The sequence below is a fragment of the Tympanuchus pallidicinctus genome, unplaced genomic scaffold (assembly GCF_026119805.1).
Source record: "Tympanuchus pallidicinctus isolate F22 unplaced genomic scaffold, pur_lepc_1.0 scaffold12, whole genome shotgun sequence".
Taxonomy (NCBI): Eukaryota; Metazoa; Chordata; class Aves; order Galliformes; family Phasianidae; genus Tympanuchus; species Tympanuchus pallidicinctus.
In genome coordinates this window covers 7,805,805-7,825,833 of record NW_026294637.1, presented here as the reverse complement: position 1 = coordinate 7,825,833, position 20,029 = coordinate 7,805,805, and the positions used below count along the sequence as shown (strand labels likewise).

General features: G+C 41.5%; 1 protein-coding gene and 1 long non-coding RNA gene across 2 annotated transcripts; one reads left to right on the top strand and one right to left on the bottom strand.

Annotated features, from left to right (window-relative positions):
• The first annotated feature begins 15,093 nt into the window (after positions 1–15,093).
• Positions 15,094–19,790, top strand: CTXND1 (cortexin domain containing 1). The gene is made up of 2 exons (XM_052671987.1): positions 15,094–15,368; positions 19,173–19,790. The coding sequence occupies exon 2, from the start codon at positions 19,227–19,229 to the stop codon at positions 19,404–19,406; it is 180 nt and encodes a 59-aa protein (XP_052527947.1). The 5' UTR covers positions 15,094–15,368; positions 19,173–19,226; the 3' UTR covers positions 19,407–19,790.
• Positions 16,062–18,618, bottom strand: LOC128075351 (uncharacterized). Its single transcript, XR_008203792.1, has 3 exons — positions 18,425–18,618; positions 17,709–17,859; positions 16,062–17,270 (listed from the first exon to the last, which is right to left on the bottom strand). It is a non-coding gene; the product is annotated as an uncharacterized LOC128075351 (long non-coding RNA).
• Positions 19,791–20,029: the final 239 nt, after the last annotated feature.

Genomic DNA, 20,029 nt, shown 5'->3' with positions numbered 1-20,029 from the left:
AAATAACAATTAGGCTCTCTTAATCACAATGCTAGGATCTGGACAATCTTTCCCATATTTGTCTCATCATGAAATAAAAATCAGTAAAATCTCTAACCAGAAACTTTTGTCAGAGGAAAATGAGGATAGTACTTTTCTGGGAGCATTTTTTACATGGCACATTAGATAACTATTGCTTCTTTTTTCCACTTGACCTCTTTGGATTGTCTTCATAAGTTTCCCCACCAATATTTGAAGAACTGAACACAAAAAAAGAACTGTCCTTCTGCACAGAGTTTCTGATCAAAACTTTCTGGTTTCTGTTTGCATAGTTTCTTTGTGGTTGAATTAGTGTTTTCTCTCTTCCATACAACTCCGGATGACATAAAGGTGCACTTGAATTATGTGTCACTCAGTGAGAATAGAGGTAGTAAAAAACCAGTAAAATTCTTGTTAGAACAAATTTAGCAACTGAGAACGCTAGCCCATGTTTGAATGAACAGTCACCACGTCTTCAAAATAACAGACAAGTCTACAAATTCATTTGTGAGGCTTTTTTTTTTCTTCTCAGTAACGTTATGAGAGGCCACTATTTTAAAAATGTGAGGCTAGCAAGAGTGTAGGAAAGAAAATATTATCTAGGGTTTTTTTCTTGCACTTATTCTCAAATATGCTGCTTGTACCTATGCAGAATAACAACTACCGTGACTCTGAGAGGGTGCTGTGAGAATCACCAGTCTGTAAATCCTTGCTGGTTGCTGTTAAAAAAAGGCATATGTGAAAGAATAAAAGCACTTTTTCACCAGGTTACTAAAAGGAAGGAAGAAGAAATAGTTTCCAACTGGAAAAAAAAAAACAAAAAAAAAAAAACAAGGAAGTTTTAACCCACGCTTCCATGCCACCTCATGGGGATGTGAAGCTTTGCCTAGAAGCAGCCTGTGGTCAGCATCAAGCCACCACTGACAGAGTGGGCACCATGGGGAATTTGGGCTATCATGTCTCTCCAGGCTCCGGAGCCTGGATGAGAGCCCTTGGCCAGATGGAGGCCATGGTGGCAGGTGCCTGTGGGGGACATTCTTAGGGCTGGCCTACCCAAGGTCCTAATGCAACCAACGTGAAACCAGAGTGCCCTTCTCTCTGTCCATGAAAGCTGCCTCTCTCTTCTACCCCTGCAACACAGGAAAGTACTTATACATAATCAATTTCTGTTTGCCAGATAGCATTTCCCAACACATTTCCACACAGGCTGCTGTTGTTTTCCCTGCTCGAGTAGCGTAGCAATAACAAATACATCTATTATTCATTAAATGACATCAACGTGCATTAATATGCATCAGCATTTCTGAATGGCATTCGCATCGCAACGATACAATTCATTTCTCACCCCATTTGCCACATTAATAGCTAAACATTACAGTTGTTGGTTTAAACTTTGGAGTGCTCACTATCTGTTGAGCGTAAGGCAAAAAATTTAAGGCCTTTGCTGAAAATTCCAGCCTGTGGTTTTGCCCATGGAGCTCAAGCACATCAAAGTATCTGTTTACCAGTTACCTCTTAGTTGGCAACATTTCATAAAATCATTAAGATTGGAAAAGAGCACTGAAATCATCTAGCCCAGCCACCAAATCATCCTCACCATGCCTGCTAACCATGTCCCTGAAGGCAGGATTTGTGCAAAGCAACCACAAATCCTTACAAAATCAGAATACATTTTTGTAGATGCTTCGTACACATTTTCAGACAGAATGGAAAATCAATTCGGTCAGAGCTGAGCCCATGTAGAGAAGCTTTTCTTTTAAAAGGGAAGGATTTTCGTCCTACAGAGATCAGTTTTCCCATATTTTAACCTAAGATTAATAAAATTTACCAAGCTTGGATGATGAAAAATGTGGAAAAGGATCTGTCTAAAGTTAAGGGTGATACATAGGTAGATGCTCTAGTATGCATTTGCATTGTTTTGTGGGTTTGTCTGTTTTTGTATACACCAAAAAAAAAAAAAAAAAAAGAACATAATAGGAAAGAGTAATCAAGAGAACTCTTGTGGTTTTCTGTGCTTGCTGCCTGGAAGCAAGCCTTAGCAGTGCTGCATTAACTGACACCGTGGTCCCAGCCTACATTTGCAAGACAGAGAGCTCTGCACAGCATTTTCCTGGCTGCCACCATATGTCAAACTACATGGAAGATGATTTATGAACTATGTTGTTTATGAGAATGGAATTATGCATAGTTCACAGTGTCTCAAATAATTCCTTAAGGTTCCAAAGTTGTGTAATTCTGTGTTACCATAGTTTTATGCTAGTATAAAATCAAAATAATATGAAAGAACTACTGAAGCAGAATGCATAGGGAACCAAAGCATAGCGCAGTGGGAAGTGAAATGAACCACATCAGCCCTGGAAGCCGTGTAGAACCATCACGTTTTATTCCCAGTTAATGTTCTGTTCTTCCAGTAAAATACTACCAGTTTGTTTTCTTGTCACCAAGTGCAGTATTTGGCCAAATATAACTAGAAATTGTCCTACAAAGTTTAGAGTAAAAGCAAATTTAAATGAAATCTAAATGGTTTCTCTCCTTAAAAGAGGAGTGCTTGAACCATCCAACTCATATTGCACATGCTGGTAAATAGCAAGAGAAGGATCCTTCACTGATTTAAAAGCAGGATGCATTGCAATAAACAGTAACAGTGGGACACTATATTCTTTAAACACCACGGCAACGATGGGGACCCATTCCTGAAAGCAGTTGAGAGGTAATACAGACACTGCACCATACAGACATACACAGAGATTGAATCTTGAAGCAATATCTCACAGATATGCAGAATAAGGCTAGTGGTGAATGTGCAAACTCACCATTATTATTTTTATATACTACGTATCTCCCAGATACGATTGTGGAACTCCAGGCTTTTAGAGAATTATTCCCGGGGGTCTGCATATGCTATCTTCCAAATCCTGGCAATGACATATCTGCCATTCATGAATTTCAGCAGATCTCATGAGCTAAGGCTGCTTTTGTCATTTACTATCTAGTTAGACACTTTAAATGGAACATGAGTCTATTTCTCGTGACTGGTCAGAGGCTTATTATAAAGAGTTCTCCTTTGATACATGAATCTTGCTTTCATAGACCTGAAATAAGATCAGACACTGAAGAACTAGCCGTGCTTTGGGGCAAATACTAAGCAGTTACTTGAGCCTTAGTATCCCACCAAGTATGGGATAGAATTTACTTTCCAGTTACAAAATGGGGAAGTCCAGTGTTTGTAAATTAAATGTTATTTAAAAGAAGAATTAGGAAACATCCTGTACTAAGGAGAAAAGCTTTTGAAAATAGATTTTTATCTACTTGGTCCAAGTCCACAGTTCTTTAATGGTTTCATAAGCAGCAATGTTTTTGTATTGCAAAACAAATTCCCATTGATCTGAGTTTCTAATGAGTGCTATGTCAGGCTTGCCGCATACTTGCTTAATTATTTACTCTGACCTTCCCTCCACGTAACACTCAGAATGATGAACTTCCATTTTACCAGCTGTTTAGGTGCAATTCTAAAGTGCTTATGATGTCAAAGGCTTTGTATTAATTTACTAAGCAAGTTATTTCCAGCCTTTTTTTCCCCAGTTTTGCCTGGTCAGCATAGATCTATGAATTGTGGGGTTTTTTTTGGCTCAATCTGATATCCTTTGTCACATGGATTTAAATTAATATATACTCAGTAACTGTGTCTTTCCCAAAGGTCAGTATTTCTTGAGATATGAGGAAATAACTTGCATTCCAGGGAGAATTTCAGATAAACGCATTAATTTTTATAGTTAGATTTCTTTCTTCTTGTAATTAGCAGTGCTCCAATTCTCTGCCTTTCCATTCAGTAACAGAAAGTGGAGATTAGAAAGTGAATTATTGTGTCCAGCACAAAGACTGAAGTGCACAGAGTAGTCTAGTTCTCAACTAGCAAGACAAGCAAGTACTTGGAAAATGCATTTAAGTTTGACTGTATTATTTGGATTTAGGTTAAAAGTCAAAGACAAAGGAACAGATTGGCTCCTAAATCCTGCCTAAGCACCTCTGTTCTCATTAACGTAGATGAGAAGTTAGGATTTAAGAATCCAAATGCAATTAAGTGTCTTGGCCTTACTGCTTCACTTCTCAGGGCTGCCCTAAGAACATATTAAAGTTAAGTATGTACTTAAGCCTTTACATTAAAAATTCATTTCAAATAGTTCAGAGCAAACACCTAAAATTAAAATATTAACCTTGACTGTCTTATGGTTGCAAATCAAATTTATTTTGACAACAGGTTAACATAAGACATGGCTCAGACAGAGAGCCTGGAGGTAGATGGGTTGTGCAGTTTAATGTTCTGCCATTGAAAGACAAAACCTTGAGCTGCTGTCTTTAAAATGTATATGTTGCAGTTTTGCCAGAGTACTGTTGTGTGCCTAAGTGCCAGCAAACTGGGGCAGTTGCCACCCTGCTTCATGGAACATCACTTATTAAAGCAACAGTTTATTTAGTCTGCTTAAAGGAGGTGGGATAAAACACCAAGCTGGTATTGCTATATGATTATGCTATTATTTTTGTTTCTGCTTATTAATACTGAGCAACCTGTACTGCAGCCAACTTCAAGACATTTCAGAAGTTCTTTCTTTCTCATTCTTTGGCTGGAGAACAAAAGCCTTCATTCTAGACAAGGGTAGGAGAAATAATATTTTCATTCTAGGACACTACCAAAAACTGCCTTCCCTTGGATCTTCCACGCACACGCAGAGATAATAATCTTGATTTTACTGTGAGATATTCAATTCTTTTTTTGGCCACATCTGACAAATGAAATATAAGCCAACCTTGCATCAGAACAGATGGAGTCCCAAGTCTGAATATCCCACTGAGGAAAAACTCAATTCCAGTCTACACGCTTGTGTAATGCAATGCATTGTCTACCATGATAAAGTTGAATGTGGTCTTCTTCATGCTATTAACTTGGAATAAATGATTTTTCCACCTGTCCATCCAAAACTATCCATCCTTCTCCCCACCCATCAGACCTCCAAAATCTGACCTAGAGAAGAGAGCCACAGTTAACTGCAAATCCATCCTGATGCCATGCAGTAACATCGTGCTGCACTAAATCCTGAATAGAAAACAGTCTTTGGAAGCTATTTTAATCAATTAAGAACAGTTAGACCCATTAGCATATGGTTACTGTAGTCTACTTATTATGCATTTAAAACTCAATTACGAACAGGAAAATAATGACCTCTTTATACTCAAGTGAATTAAGTCTATATCTCATCTGCATTCACACTTCCAGCTGCTCACTGACTGAAGCAGATCCTGTTGGCTTTTGCATCCAGCAGCAACGCAGCAGCACTGTATGTAAGGGCAGGGAGGGGGATGGGAGCTGGGAATGCCTCCTGGGTTATCAGATGGCTCCAAGTGCCAGTGCAGAATCATTCTTGGGATGGTGGTAGGATGATGAAGTAGGAAAGAACCTAGATCCAGTTCCCAAGCTAAGGTCTGCAGGGTTACAAAAGCAATCTTGCTTCCCAAGCTTAAAAAAGCAACATTTAAAATAACGCATAAGGAAAGAGAGCCAGGCTTTAGAGTCACTTACTATAGCAGGGAAAATTTCTGTGATTGTTGGTTATCCAGCAGAGTGGGAGGAGAGTGACAAAGGTAAAGGAGCACACTGGGGGGGAATTTTTCCTAATGTATAAATAGAAAATCATCATACTTTCATTTGAATAAGCAAATTTGCAGGAGGAGCAAGTTACTGTGCTTTGAGATGCACCTGACCACAGCGACTGAAACATTTTCCCACACACTTTCACCAGCCAACAAAGCACAACTGAAATTCAGTGCAGCAAATAAACACTGGCTGACACTAGTGAAAGTTGCTTGCTATCATAATTACTTTTGTCAGAAGACCCTAGGCAGAAAAGAGTTAAGAGGAGTCCCTGCCCCACAGTTCAGCTGATATCAGTAGCAGAGTGGTGGGCAGTAAGGATGTTCCAGAGTTCTTACAGGCAGACTTGGACTTGTTCCTAACCACTGCACTTATATTGTCATTTGACAGAGAGATATTCACACATCAGCTACATTTCACCATTAGATTGCTAATAGAATTTCAAGGTTAAGTTTATAAGAAACCTGGCAAACACTTTAATTGCTATCCACTGCAGTAGGTCACCAAGAAAAAAACTACTGTGTAGCACTGAGGATGCTCTTCCTAGGTTTAGAGAGGCATTAAGCTGGGACAACAGTCTACAAGGACTTGAAACCACACCGAAGAGCTGTCACTATAACTCATACTTCCAGCAGATGCCAAGAGGATAGTTTGAACACCATTCTTTATGGTCAAACTTGCTGCCTACCATAGGATTTCATGCTGCTGGTACAGTCCGTCAACACTTCCCACTAAAAGCTGCATATCAATAGAAATGGCCTTATTGGATCTCAGATAACTACTGGCACTTCTTTTGCAAAGTCAAAGCTCTGCTTGGATTTCCTTCTGAAGGAAAAGGAGTTTTATTAGTTGGAGATGAGGGGAGGTGATACCAAGGGGAATTTGTTTGGGGAATGCAGTGTTCTGTCAGAGCATCCTTTCTGGCAGAACGGCTTTCCTCAAAGACAAAATTCAGCAGTGTTTCCTGAAACTGTTAGCTCTCAGAGCTGCCTTAGGTTTTATGGAGGCTTTGGAAATTGTGCATATTTAACACTGCATAATATGGGGGATGCCAAATGTAGGCTGTCAGTCTTTATGGTCCACTGACTCCAGATAGACATCTTGGAAACACAAGCTTTGCTCAGCCTGAATCGCTTGGAGCCTCCCTTTCTCCAGACCTCCTCCTGACCATGTGAGCAATACCTGACCACTGCCATACCAGTCCGAAAATAATTACCCTTATTATTCCTGCTAGTGAAGGATAGTTGCCAGAAGGATGATATTGGTCAAGCACTGGCAATCAGAACTCTCTACCTGCCCACAAACCGTCTGAAGCCAATGCAGTTTTTATGAAGCGTTTTATTACCAAGAAATAGATCTAGATATCAACTCAGTCACTACCAGTCCAATGTTTACAGAACTAATGTAATTCAAGGGTGCTCACCATCAAGTAAATGCAAGAAAAACATTATTCTCTGCTAGAAAAAAATACATTCAAAGAATGCAATGCACAGATCATATTTTAACATGCCCATAAAGTCTTATTTTCTAGCTCAATGCTGTACATCTCTCTGCTTTTGAAAGGTTTGCAGTTAGTGTTCATTCAACCCAGGATAGATGCCCTGGGCAGCTCTAACATAGGAATCCCATTATTTATTCAGTGTATCAGTGTAGGGCTGCTGACCTCAGTAACACTACATGCATCAGAGTGCTTGGAGCAGGCTCCAACCTCTTTGTCACACTCTGTCTTCTCCAGCAGTAAGCCAAAGCAAGTCTCTCCTACTCAGAGGCCTGGTGTATACAAAAACTGAATTTTATGGCAGTCTCATTGCTGTCTGCTTCCTACTCTCCAAAAGCTGTGGGTGCATTCTGGGGTAATACAGAGATGATTGACTAAATCTCAGTTTGCAAAGCAGGCTTAAATAGAAAACAGCATTGACTGCGATGCAGTGTTGGAGGTTTCAATGAGTAAAGGAGCTTCCTTGTATCTTGTTTAATGTATTAGCCTGTGGGCTTATTTTGAAAAATAGAAGAGATTATATATTATTGTTAACTCGCACCTGTACACGTGCATGCCAGAAAACACATGTGCTGAAGGTGCACACATTTGGACTGTAGTTGTGAGCATAAACAGATCTTTAAAGCAGTCTTATTACACCCACCCACCCATTACAAGGGTAGTCTGAGCTCTGCCTATTCTCTCCTCCTTTCTTCTTCATCTTTCGCAGAGGTCTCATTTTTGCGTCAATATGGAACAAAAATACATTTTTTTAAAAAAATCACAGATTTTATTAAATTTAAAATCATTTCTCCCCCAGACAACACAACCTGCTCTCTCTTCACATTAACATGTGGTGACAAGGGAGAAGATAGTTGGCTGCTTTATTTTTGTGAATCAGCTAACGCCTGAAACGCTGCAAAACTGACGAGCACCAGTTGCCCTTGCATCCTAGAAGCGAGCCAAAGCCTTGCTTTAGGAAAGCTGACACTAGAGTAAGAGTCATTTCTGAACCTGGCACTGATGGAACATCAGCAGGCAGAACTGCAGATCAGCAACTGGAAAAATCAGTGCTGTTTTAGGCTGCATGCACTGTCCTTCCAGATGCTCCCGGACTCAGCTGTGGCATATTGAGCCTGTGGGAGATTTGGAGTTGATCCTATCCATAATGCTCAGTGCTAGGATCACCTAGAAGATCTCAGTACAGAAAACAATTCAAGGAGAAGGGAAGAGCACCTCATCTAAAAGCAAGTTCAGATCTGTAATTTGCACATACGTGAAAATTCACCTAAGAAAAAAAATACTCTTTTTTTAAATGAGGAAATAACTACAGTCCAGTTGGCTCCTAGCCTACCACAGATCTTAATATGGATCCACAACAAACAAGGCAGGAGAACTTAGTTAATCCTCATTGCATCACCATAATTCATTCCCTGCATCATTTTGAAGATCACTGGCGAGATGCTTTTGCTTTGCGAGATGGGGTTCAGACAAAGGACGTACTTATTTGTGGAGGCAATATCTATCAGTTAGATTCATACTTATTTCTGTCCAAAAGGGTTCCACAAAACAACTAGCCTCTACAACCTGCAACCTCCAGAAGAACAGATATAAGAGAAGCCTTTGACAGTAAGCAGACAAATACCAACCATGGTCTGGCAGAGACTCACTGGGACTCACCTCACCTTGTTATTCATAGAACAGAGCTGCATGATTTAAGTTTCCTTTCATGCATGAAAAGCTTTTGAGGAATCTCATTATTGTGCTGAATACATATATAAAAAGAGACAACCTAAAAGCAAAGGGCCTTGGGAAAACTATATCTTTTCTTTTTTTAAGCCATTTTCCTACTCACCAGATCTGTGATTCGGTACAGCTCAAACGTATTCCTCCTCAGCCACCTTCCCAAACTGAAGAGCCCCATCTTTGGGTTCTTTCAAAGCAGCTGATAGTCTTTTTGCTCACTTTAATCAGTTTAAAGATAATTCCAGGACAAGAAGTAATAGCTTTAAGTAACAGCAGGAGAGGTTCAGATTAGACATTAGAAAAAGAGTCTTCTCCAAAAGAGCGATCATGTATCGGCACAGGTTGCACAGGGAGGTGGTGGAGTCACTGCCCCTGGAGGTGTTCAAGGACCGTGGGGATGTGGCACTGAAGGACATGGTTTAGAGTAGTCACAGGCATGGATTAGGTGATCTGAGTGGTTTTTTCCAACCTTAATGATTCTGTAACTCTATTTCTTAGCCCACTGACTTGCTTTTGAATTCTGATGATCTCAATCCATCAGAAACCAAAATAACAAAAGGTGTACAGAAGCAGATCTGTGCAGAAGCAGATCATTATTAGTCATGAGACATTCAAGCATGTTCAGAAGTCAGTGTGATCCCTGCAAAGAGGAAAAGACCTTCAAACTGCTGAGTCAGTTCAGGCAAGCCCTCATTTCTCCCTGTACATTATATTTGCTTGAAAGTGTTCCCTGTGGCTAATGGTGCATTAATAAGCTATTGGATGTGTAGGACTGTTTGATGCCATGCCAGAAAAACAGCCTTTTATAAATTGAACATGTACAAAGGTTCTGGCAGTCTGATTCCCAATGACCCACTGACAAGATTCTGATGTAGCTGAAGATGTGGGGATGGAATGTAATTACACACAATCATTTTAATCAAGGGCTACATTTCCAATAACCTGCTGAAGTGACAAAGAAAACAACATTGGGCTGTAATACATGACAGGAATCAAAGCTCCTTTGGTACAGTCTTAATTAAAGAGTGGCTCTGACTACAGACTTTACAGAATAGTCTATGGGTTACCAGCTGAGGAGAGGCTCTTTCTTGATTTGATTGAATGACTGCATGTGTATTTAGAGAGCACAATCAGGAAAAAAAGCAGAAAAGAAAAAAAAAAAAAAAAGCAAAAACACAGGATAAAATTCAGGGCACAGGCTGTGATTGGTTTGCAGTTTGAGATGATAGGAAAGGAGGGAGTGACACAGCACCAACCATCCCCAGCAACTCCAAGCATTAAGCTATAGACAAAGCCATTGCTTTCGGTGCCTGAGGGCTGCAGAGCTGGTGGTGAAGAATGGAGAATGCCCAGAATTAGGGATGAAAAGGAGAGTAATTGTGTGGCTTTCATACCACTTGGGCAGCCTTCAAAGTCCATTTTAGAACAGATGGAACTAGTGGGAATTAGTGGGAACTAAACCAGTATTCTGCCCACCTCCTGACACCCAGGCACATTCAAAAAATAACTAAGTGCTTTACCACTCTCAAAGATCATTTTCGATTTCTCTGTCTTTGATTAATTACAAACTGTATTTTACTCCCATCCATCTGGCACATCTCAAAACGTATCAACAGAAAGATACTAGAAATTCATAAGTTTGCTTTGCTGTTTCTCTGTATAATCGCACTAACATCCTTATCAGCCTCAGAGGTCAGCAAGTTTAAAGGTGTTTAGATGGGCTGTCCATTGCCAGTCACCCTTAGTGCCAAAAAATAGTCTTGGGTGCATTTGATTCGAAGGACAACAGAGGCCATACACAGCTGGTACAGGCTGAGGACCCTGGCTGATCCTCACTCTTCTCAGCAATGGGGCCATTCATCCTTTTGCCCAGCCTCGCTTGGTAGCATTCGGAAGCTGCTCTATTTGTTACGTACCTGCAGAGCTGGAGACCAAAGTTCAATTACCCTTAAATTCTTATCAGGATCTTTCACTCCTGCCAGTGCTGTCATGGAAATGTAATGCATGTCCTGCCTCAAGGTTTTGGTTCATTTATAATAGAAATCATCTGGCCCCTCTGAAGGAAAATGCAATCCATACCCACTGGGAGACAGCTGAAAACATAATTTATCTGGATTCCAGCTGCATTCTCATCACAAAGCTTTTGTGCAGTATTCATGCACGGATCTGCACAAAAAGGGAGTCTGAAAACAGGAAGGTTTTCTGTAGTGTTGAACTGTTTGCTCACACTGATTCCAGAAGGTACTCCAGGCACTCAGCATCTCTGAAAATGGGCTCACTCTCTCAATTCTAATAGCTGAAACAGGAAAAACCTCTCAAAGGAAAAAACTAGTAACAATATTTCTACTTCTTCTGTTGGCAAATTACAACCAGAATTGGCCAACATGCTGCAACAAGTCTGACCTTCCTGCTGGAAGGACTGACAGCATTGAGCTTCCCGATGCCTCCCATAGCACAGAGCTCTGTGCATCCCTGACCCTCACTCATTTCAGGTCATCTGGAGATGCCCAAGGCCAGGTAGGATGGGAACTTGGGCAGCCTGGTGCAGTGGGGACAACCAGTCCAGAGCAGGGGCTGGAACTCAGTGATATTTTAAGGTCTGTACCAACCCAAGCATTCTGTGCTTCTATAACCCTGTGTACTAAGCAGTTCTGAAAAGGAACAAGACCCAGGCAGCAACTTTGGTCACAAACTCCGACACAAAGACAGAACTCCAGACTTTGAGCTCTGTTATTGCTTACATTTATTTAATCCTTCTCTCCTCAAACTTCTGAAGCACCTGAGAAAACCAATCCATGCACTTTTTAATGCAGACATAATTCCTTTGGACTGATGAGTACTGTTATTCACAAGACTTCTCCCCATGTCAAAACACTGATGCTGCCTCAATCCAGTGCAGGCATTTGTAGCTTCTCAAGATGAAAGGTCAAAGGATGTGTCTGAGAAATACCCTGCAAGCTAGAGAATGCTGGACATCACCGTCAGGAAACAGTCACGTGAAAAGGAGTTCCTGTTCTACCTTGAAGTGCATCTTTTGCTTTTGTAAAAATATTGTCACACACTTTTCATTTTTCCTCTTTGTCAGCTTTGCTGCAGTGAAAAATTTCCACAGAGCTTTGCTCATGGTTCTCCTGGGTAGCAGCCAGTTTAATCTATAAAATAACTGACAAGAACAACAGATGTGTTTGTCTCTGTCTGTAGAATTTAAACAGCATGAGGTTTGAACAGTACATAGTACATTAAACTGTGTTCACATAGTATCTACTCAGACCTTACAACCTTGGCTTAAAGGCCAAACCCATTTGTTTCTCCAAGACTCCTTTGTTTGCTGTTTACTGTGATTAGAGGGGATTCACATACCGTGCACTGTATCACTGGGTGATGGGAAAAGCAGCTTCAGTCTCCTTGTCAAAGCACAAATGGGATGAAGGATGGTCTTGGTGCAGATAGACACTGCTTTCCAAGCTCATCTAAACCTTACATATCACATGAATTGTTTTGCATCATCTCTCAAAGGATCAGAGTGGCTCACGCACTGCTCAGAGCCTGGCCAGCCAAAAGCAATACCAGTGAGATACAGAAAAACCCTTTAAACTGGGGATCCAGTTCTCCAGCACACAGCAGCTGACAGAAAGACCTCAGTCCTGGCTTATCTGCCTTCTTCCAACTGGTGTATGTTGCTCACATCCTAGCTCTTTCCACCAGCATGCTCAGCAGTCAACAATTCACCCCATTTTACCCTACTCTTATCTCTGAACTACAGTTTCCAGTCTCTCATAAAAAGCTTCCTAGACGTCCTCAGGATCTCACTTTGGCAAAGTTTAATCAAGGATTATCCACACAATTTGAACTTTGGAGGACTGGAGAGGCTTTTGTCTCCAGAGGCCAACTGCCCATCATTCAGCTCAACAGCTCACAAGCACAACCTTTTGTTTTTCTCTTCTTCTCTGACTTGCAAGTAAGACCATGCGCGTCTCAAGTGAGAAATGATTATTTGATTTAGGGTTATAAGCAGCTCAGTTATTCTATGTGCATGTTGCATCTTTTTCCTCAACGATGATTAATGTTATTCTTACCACAGGGTTACACCAGAAGGAAACATTTGCACAACAGCAATTTTTAACACTTTCTTCTGATTGATTTATGTGCTTATTTGGTTTTGACTTTTTTGGGCAACCGCAAACGATGCCTTTAGTTTTCAGAGGGTGTACTGACCAAGTAATTTATGACTGGCTGAAAGCAAGTTTATTGAGGGAAGATTATTTATCACTTGACCGTAACTGAGTGGGATAGATTGAATGAACAAGTTTGCAAAAACTAAGTGTAAAGTCAGCATTTAAAGTATGCAAAAGAACAAATCATGCACACGCAAAACCAAATAAAGTTAAAATAAATGTTAAAAACCCAACAAGTGGATTAAATAAAATAGCTTAATCCTGTCTGTGTGCTACAGGTAGACAGGAGAAATCACGCTTGTAGGAAGACAGAGCTACTGAAATAAAGTATTGATTTTCTGCTGAGGGAACTGTAAGTATAAAAGGACAATTAATTTTTAAATGAAGGTAGTGGTTATCTTATTGCTCTCTGGATATAGAAAGAACCTCATCTGTCCATATCAATCTACAACATTTCACTTTGTGCTCCAAGGCAGCGAGTTTTTAATCGAAACTAGATTGTTAAGAACATTAGACTATGATTAAGCGTCCAGACTCCTCTTTTATAGATTTGAACTTCAAACTGAGGGCAAGTTCATCTGACACACACCAAATACATCCCTGAAACAGTGCTTCAGCTTCTATCACTTGGGATTTGGGGTCAGCGTTGGCTCATTCTTCTCTCCTGCCTTCACATTCTAACTCTTAAAGCTTTTCCACAGGAACAAATCAGAGTTGTCGCCTCCACAGGCACCCTGAAAGCAATCAGGCAAGCTCCCTATTTTAATGCCTCACCATTTTAATTGCCACAACATCCTGTCTTCCAGCTTGGATAAATATCTTTCTCTTTCTCCAAAAAAGATGAGAGATCAGCTCCTGCTTCTTCCTTTAAATCTCTCCCTTTCCCACCAGACATGCACAACTCTGTTCTTTCAGGAACCACAACAGCCTCTCACCAGCTCTTCCCACCTTCTTCTCCATTTAAGCTGGTCTTCACACACCTCTGGTCACTTGATGAGCACCACCCAACTCCTGCCACGTGTCCCCTCACAAACAGGCAAGGAATTTTGCAGTGACTACAGAATCACAGAATCATTAAGGTTGGAAAAGACCACTGAGATCATTTAGTCCAGCTGTTAACTCATTACCACCATGCCCACTGCACCACATCTGCTAACTGACCTCACTATGCTGGTGCTCACAGCGCTGGGTGGCTGAGTTCCAGCTGTTACCTTCCCAAGCTACCTACTGCCTTCACATCTCAACTCTGAGCCCCTCTGAGCAGCTGCTGCCATTTGGGCCCGTGCTGACAGACACCTTAGTGTGACACATATGGTCCATGGCAAAGTCCCACTGCTTCTACAGCAACAAACAGAAGCAAGGCTTTCAGCAACCAGCAAGATGGCGAGTGGTGCTGCTGAGCAGATCAGGGCTATCCACTCCAGTTGCTGCTGTGACAAATACTTGAGAGCAGATCCAGACCCTCATTCTCTGGTCTAATAAGGACTGTCAGCATCAGAGCACCAAGCTCCCCCAGGAGAAGAATCAAGTTTCTCGACCCTTTGGTTGGTTCCAGTGGGGGGAAAGTGTTTCAGAATCCCAATGTTGACCTCTTTGTCCCACACTCCAGGCAATAAGAAATGTCTAAGTTAACAAAAGTGAGCAGTGAGATGGGTTTCTCATCCAACAACTGTCAAAACTATTGCATGTAAAAAAGAATAGCACCCCAGATTAGACTGAAAAATCAGAAGTAGTAGCCTTCAAAGTGTTGCTACATCAGGTTGGATCAGCCACGTTATTTTTAAGCTGCTGAAATGTTTCCCTTCACTTTTTGTCCTTTTAAAAAGAAAAAGAAAAATTCTAAAAAACTAGAGACGGGCACCACTGGTTCGTCTTTTGCTGATAAAAAGTGTGTGTTTTGCTCAAAGAAACAGCCTAATTCCGGGCTCAAACACTGCTGTCGTTTTGGATCAGGTGTTCTTCTCGGGAGTTTCTGACAGAGATCCATCTCACATCTGACTGTACCCAATTGCTTCAGGCTGTCAGAGAAGTGCATCCCTACTGCTTAACGACTGTAACGCCCACATCCTGCCTGATGAGCAATTGCCAATTATTAATTTTTTTATTTTTTTATTTTTTTTCCCTTCAGAGCACAGCAGTGGTAAGAACTGCTTCCAGGTCTGGGTGGACACGAACCTGAACAGAGCCTGAAGGCGTTAAAGCCAAGCTGACCAACAAAACTTTTAAAATATGACTACAGTGAGGATTTTAGCTCCACGATGCTGCCATGCCGGGATGTGACAGGCTTCCTACCCAGGTCTGGAAGGTAGGAATCTGCTTGCATGTATGAAATAGCGTTGTTTCCCTTCCCTTTGCACATACGTTACTTTGGAAAAGGAGCAGAGGATTTTTTTGTGTTTTGAAATGCGTTCTATGGGTTGAGATGAGTGGAAACAGAATTAACCAGCATAGGAACTGGTTTAGACAAGCTCCCTGTAATCCATGTGCATTATGACTTTGTCTTTAAAGTGACAGCGCCAACATTTGCAGCTCTGGGGGAAAGGAAACATCTTTCACAGCACTGCGCCTAGATAAGAATGAAGGTGAAATTCAGCCAGCCTGCTCAGCACAAGCGTTGCACAGCACTCATAACAGAGGATGCCAACCCATCTCTGTCTGCTGGTGCATACAAAGTCATAGAAAAATGAATATGTGTGGCAGTCCAGGAAAAGAGCACTGGGAAACAAAAGAGCTGAGAACAAAGGATGAGGGTGAATTCTCCTTGAGGGACATGAGTTCTCCATCCCTGCCACACTGCCCACAGACCACACGGGAATGATTTCTGATGGCAAGAACAGTCAGACAAGAAGCAGACAATTCCATGGCCACCGCCAAGAGTTTACCTGGGATGTTATTAAACACCTGGGATTTACAGAAGAGCAGGCACTCATAAGGCTGCTAAGCTGCCTAATAAATTGGAACCAGGAAATGCTCTCATTCATTTGATGGCTTTAAAAAAGCCTAAAAACTGAATGGTTTTCAACAAATCCAAAGAAATTTAAAAGGTACTATTCTACAGCTGAGTGCTCACAGCCCACAAAAAGTCGTTTCCCAAAGTTCAGCTATTCAGAGAAAACCTGATCAGTCAAGCGTGAACGTTTATAATCATTTCTGCTCAACTTTTTGTTTTCTCCCCACGCATACACCATCAGAATCATCAAGGAAATGAAAACTGAGGCAGGGGGCTGGGAAATAAGCAGAATAAGTTTTCTATATATTAGAGGGATGGAAGAGCACAGGAGTACCAGCAGACAGGCCCAGCCCCAAGAAATATGTTTTCCATTACTTAGTGCAGAGTAACTGTCACATGGCAGGAACCTTATGTTTATGGGGAGAACAGAAGGAAGGGAGACACGTGATTGGTCTAACCTCAAGAACACAGTAATCTGGAAAAAAAGATCCTTCTGTCCCATGGAAAATATTGACTGCTTTGCAAAACATATCAATTTAAATCTGAAAAAAAATACATTAGATTCAAGCTGTCACCATAATACGCTGTGAACTGTATATGTGAACTGTAGCTCGAATGCCATATGCTTTCACTCTGATCTCTAGGTGCCAAGAGTATCCTTTTCACAAAGTCACAGAATGACCTGGGTTGGAAGGGACCTCAAAGATCACCCAGTTCCAACCCCCTCCATGGGCTGGAAGTTCCCATCAGCTCAAGCTGCCCAGCGCCCATCCAACCTGGCCTTGAGCACCTCCAGGGACGGCGCACCCACAAAACCCTCTCTCCTTTTTGGTAGGGGTAAGACACTGCTCCAGTGTTTCACAGGAAACATCACCCAGCTTCAGTTCCATAGGTAATGAGATTCTGTGATGGAATTTGAAAAGAAACACTCGAGAGGTTTGATTTTCTGATGACATCTCAGAACACTTACTGAGTAAATTATTAACATTTTAAGAGGCGGCATATTTAGTTGGAAATACAGATTCTCAAAGGTCAATCCTGATGGAAACTTCCTGGTAGTTCTGATATTCCCAGGGGTTAACTTAGTGTGAAATAATAGCACAGCCAGTAAGCCAGGAGGGAAAAATCAAATCCATCCCTACCTTGATAGGAGTACTGATAAGGACAAGGCTACATCATTTTGACAACAGCTTTTTTGTTCCACTCCACAAAAGCACCCAGACTTAGTACTCAGCCTTGCTGACAAAGTCTTGACTCCTGCTCAACAAATTAAGTTATAATGTAAGATCTCTTGGCTAGCAAAATAGGTATACAAACTTCTACAAAACTGTTATTTCAGCATTAAATCCACAGTACTATTTTCTCAGCACGAGGGACTCTGCAGGGAACTATGAAGCCTCCTAACCAGACAGGGATCAAAATCCCCCCCATACTCCCAAATTAAAAGCTGCCAAAATTTCATTCCAAACTGAATTCACCCTTCCTCATAGCCCCACATCACACTGTGGGATAACAGGTAATGTCCATAGGTGCTCACTTCTGCCACAGACCTCAGCTCAAGCCAAATAGGGTGGCAGGGACTTCTGGAGCAGCAGCATAATCTTCTCCAGGGTAGCACAAGTAATTAGCACAAGTAACGGTGTATTCTGAGGACTAAAAACCTCTGGCCAGGTCAGATGAGCACCACAAACCTACCCCACTCCTCAGTGATCATCTTGCTGGCCCATATTTGCTCTTCTCTCCTAAGGATGGTAAACACATACAGTGGCTGCCTGGTTTCATTCAGTTCATCTTCTCTTCCAACTCCCTGCTGCAGGAATGGCTGTTGCAGTATTTTCTAAGCTTTCTGAAAATAAAAACCAGCCATTCTTGTGCTTAAAATAGACTAGAGAGCCCAGCTGATTTATCCTTGCCATGTAGGATCTAGGAGGTGGTAAGATTGGAAAACTTGAAAGGGAATAAATTATGAAAGTAGGTACAGTGATTTGTTTTAAATAAGGGTCCTCAGTTCACCCTGGGAAGAATTCTCGGGGCAGATGGGCTCAGTGCTGGGGTCCTCACAAGGTGCTGCAAGGACACAATGCTCCAGCCAGATGTGAACTGCTGCTGAAAGAGCCCTGCCAGCAGCAGCAGCTCCCTGTACATGGAACTAGGCAAAGCTGGCTGGGATCTCCTTACGGCACTGATGCAGTTATAGAGAGCAGCTGCACCATTTGATACCCAAATTTCACTGTTGTTTAACATCTCTTTGTCTTCTCTACTCCCAATGAAACATGGCTGGTTATTATCTTTCGTGTGAAAGACATTTGCTTGTTTTAAGGAGGCATTCAACATTATTACTCTTTCATAGAAGAAACCCTCAATTCTTACATCTCCCACTTTGACCATGTCAAGAAACTTCCCTCACTCACTCTGTCAGCCAGGTCAGCTCCTCTCCTTAAGCACTGCCACACCAAAGCCAGCTGCCAATGAAGAATCCAGCAGCATACCTGTGTAAGGAGTCAATCTCTGCTGAAGTAATTTTGCTTACGGATTCAGATAAGGTCAGAAGAGACCTTCAGCAGTGCAGACATCTGCATTAAGTAAAATAATTCATGTACGAATCACGTAATCACCCATACCTTTCTGGGTGATAAAACACCTACTTAAAGAACATTGCTTCTGAAAATCATCTCTTGCCTACAGAACCTATGAGTAGTAGAGATTAAATGTTATGGAAAATGAGTATGCATAATTTTCACTTTGCTTTGTGCCAGTAAGAGACAGGAAGTGTTTGGACAGAGAAGAAAATTGGGATAGAAACAGTCTGCTCTGCCATTTGTCTGGTCTTTCACACTAACAGAGGAGTGGAAATATATTTATGATTGGGGAATACTGATACAAGATCAGTGTCTGGATTTCTTAAAAGATGATATTCCAAATAGAGGAGTGCACAAGCACCATCCTTCTCTTTTGTTAACGTTTGTTTCCGTTGTCTGACATTTTAGCAAGAAACACAGATGAATGAAGAAAGAATGTCAAGGTTCTCCAGCTCACAGCCCCCTGTTACTCAAGCTATGAGGTTTCCAGCAGGTTGATTTCCCTCTGAGAACACATCATATATTTTCTGTTCCCACTTGCACCGAGTTTCCCCATTGTCTGACATTGTTTGTTTTGCAGGTGCTCAATGATGTTAGCAGCAAACATAAACCCCGATGAGGAGCAGCATGAGCCATGGAGGGACCCACCCCAGAGCCCGCATATGTTGATGTGGACAAGGGACTGACACTAGCATGTTTTGTCTTCCTCTGCCTTTTCTTGATTGTGATGATAATTCGCTGTGCAAAAGTCATCATGGACCCTTACAGTGCTATCCCCACATCCACATGGGAGGAGCAGCACCTGGATGACTGAAGGGGCTTGGCTACACAGAGCCATAAGATGCTGCAATCTAGGAGGACTCTTCCTATCAGGAAAGCAAGCAGGAACGGCCATTTTGAGATATGCAGGATGATGGCAATATATTTAAGAGCCAATAGCTCATATGATTACTGCTCAATACACCAGGACATCAGCAAGCCATTCTGGAAGCACAATAATACTATGCAGCAACCCTCATCTTAATGAAGATGGTCATCACATAACTCAGTAGCACAACATCCTCTAGACTTTTCCTACAGCTGTAGCACAGTTTGCCCTCTCAGCGTCTCCCGCAAATTCAGGGCTTTAGTCAGAAATTGCAATTTGATAAAGCAATAAGAATGTCTTCCCTGAATACAAGATTGCTTCAAATACCTTTCCGAGTCATTATATTTGTGCTCGGGAGAAAGGCAAAGTTTTGCAGTTGTGTCTTCCCAGGTAATGTTAGGTAGAATCATAAAATCATCAGGGCAGGAAAGACCAACAAGTCCAGTCGTCAGCCCAGGAGAAGGAACACTAAAGCACCATGGCTATCAGCAAATTTATTCTCAATGAATTAAGTAGTGTCCATATGCTTCCCTACCACAGTGCAGTCATATTTTTAGTGATCAATATAC

Coding starts and splice junctions, on each gene's coding strand:
- CTXND1 (XM_052671987.1), top strand. CDS start 19,227: ATGGAGGGACCCACCCCAGAGCCCGCATATGTTGATGTGGACAAGGGA.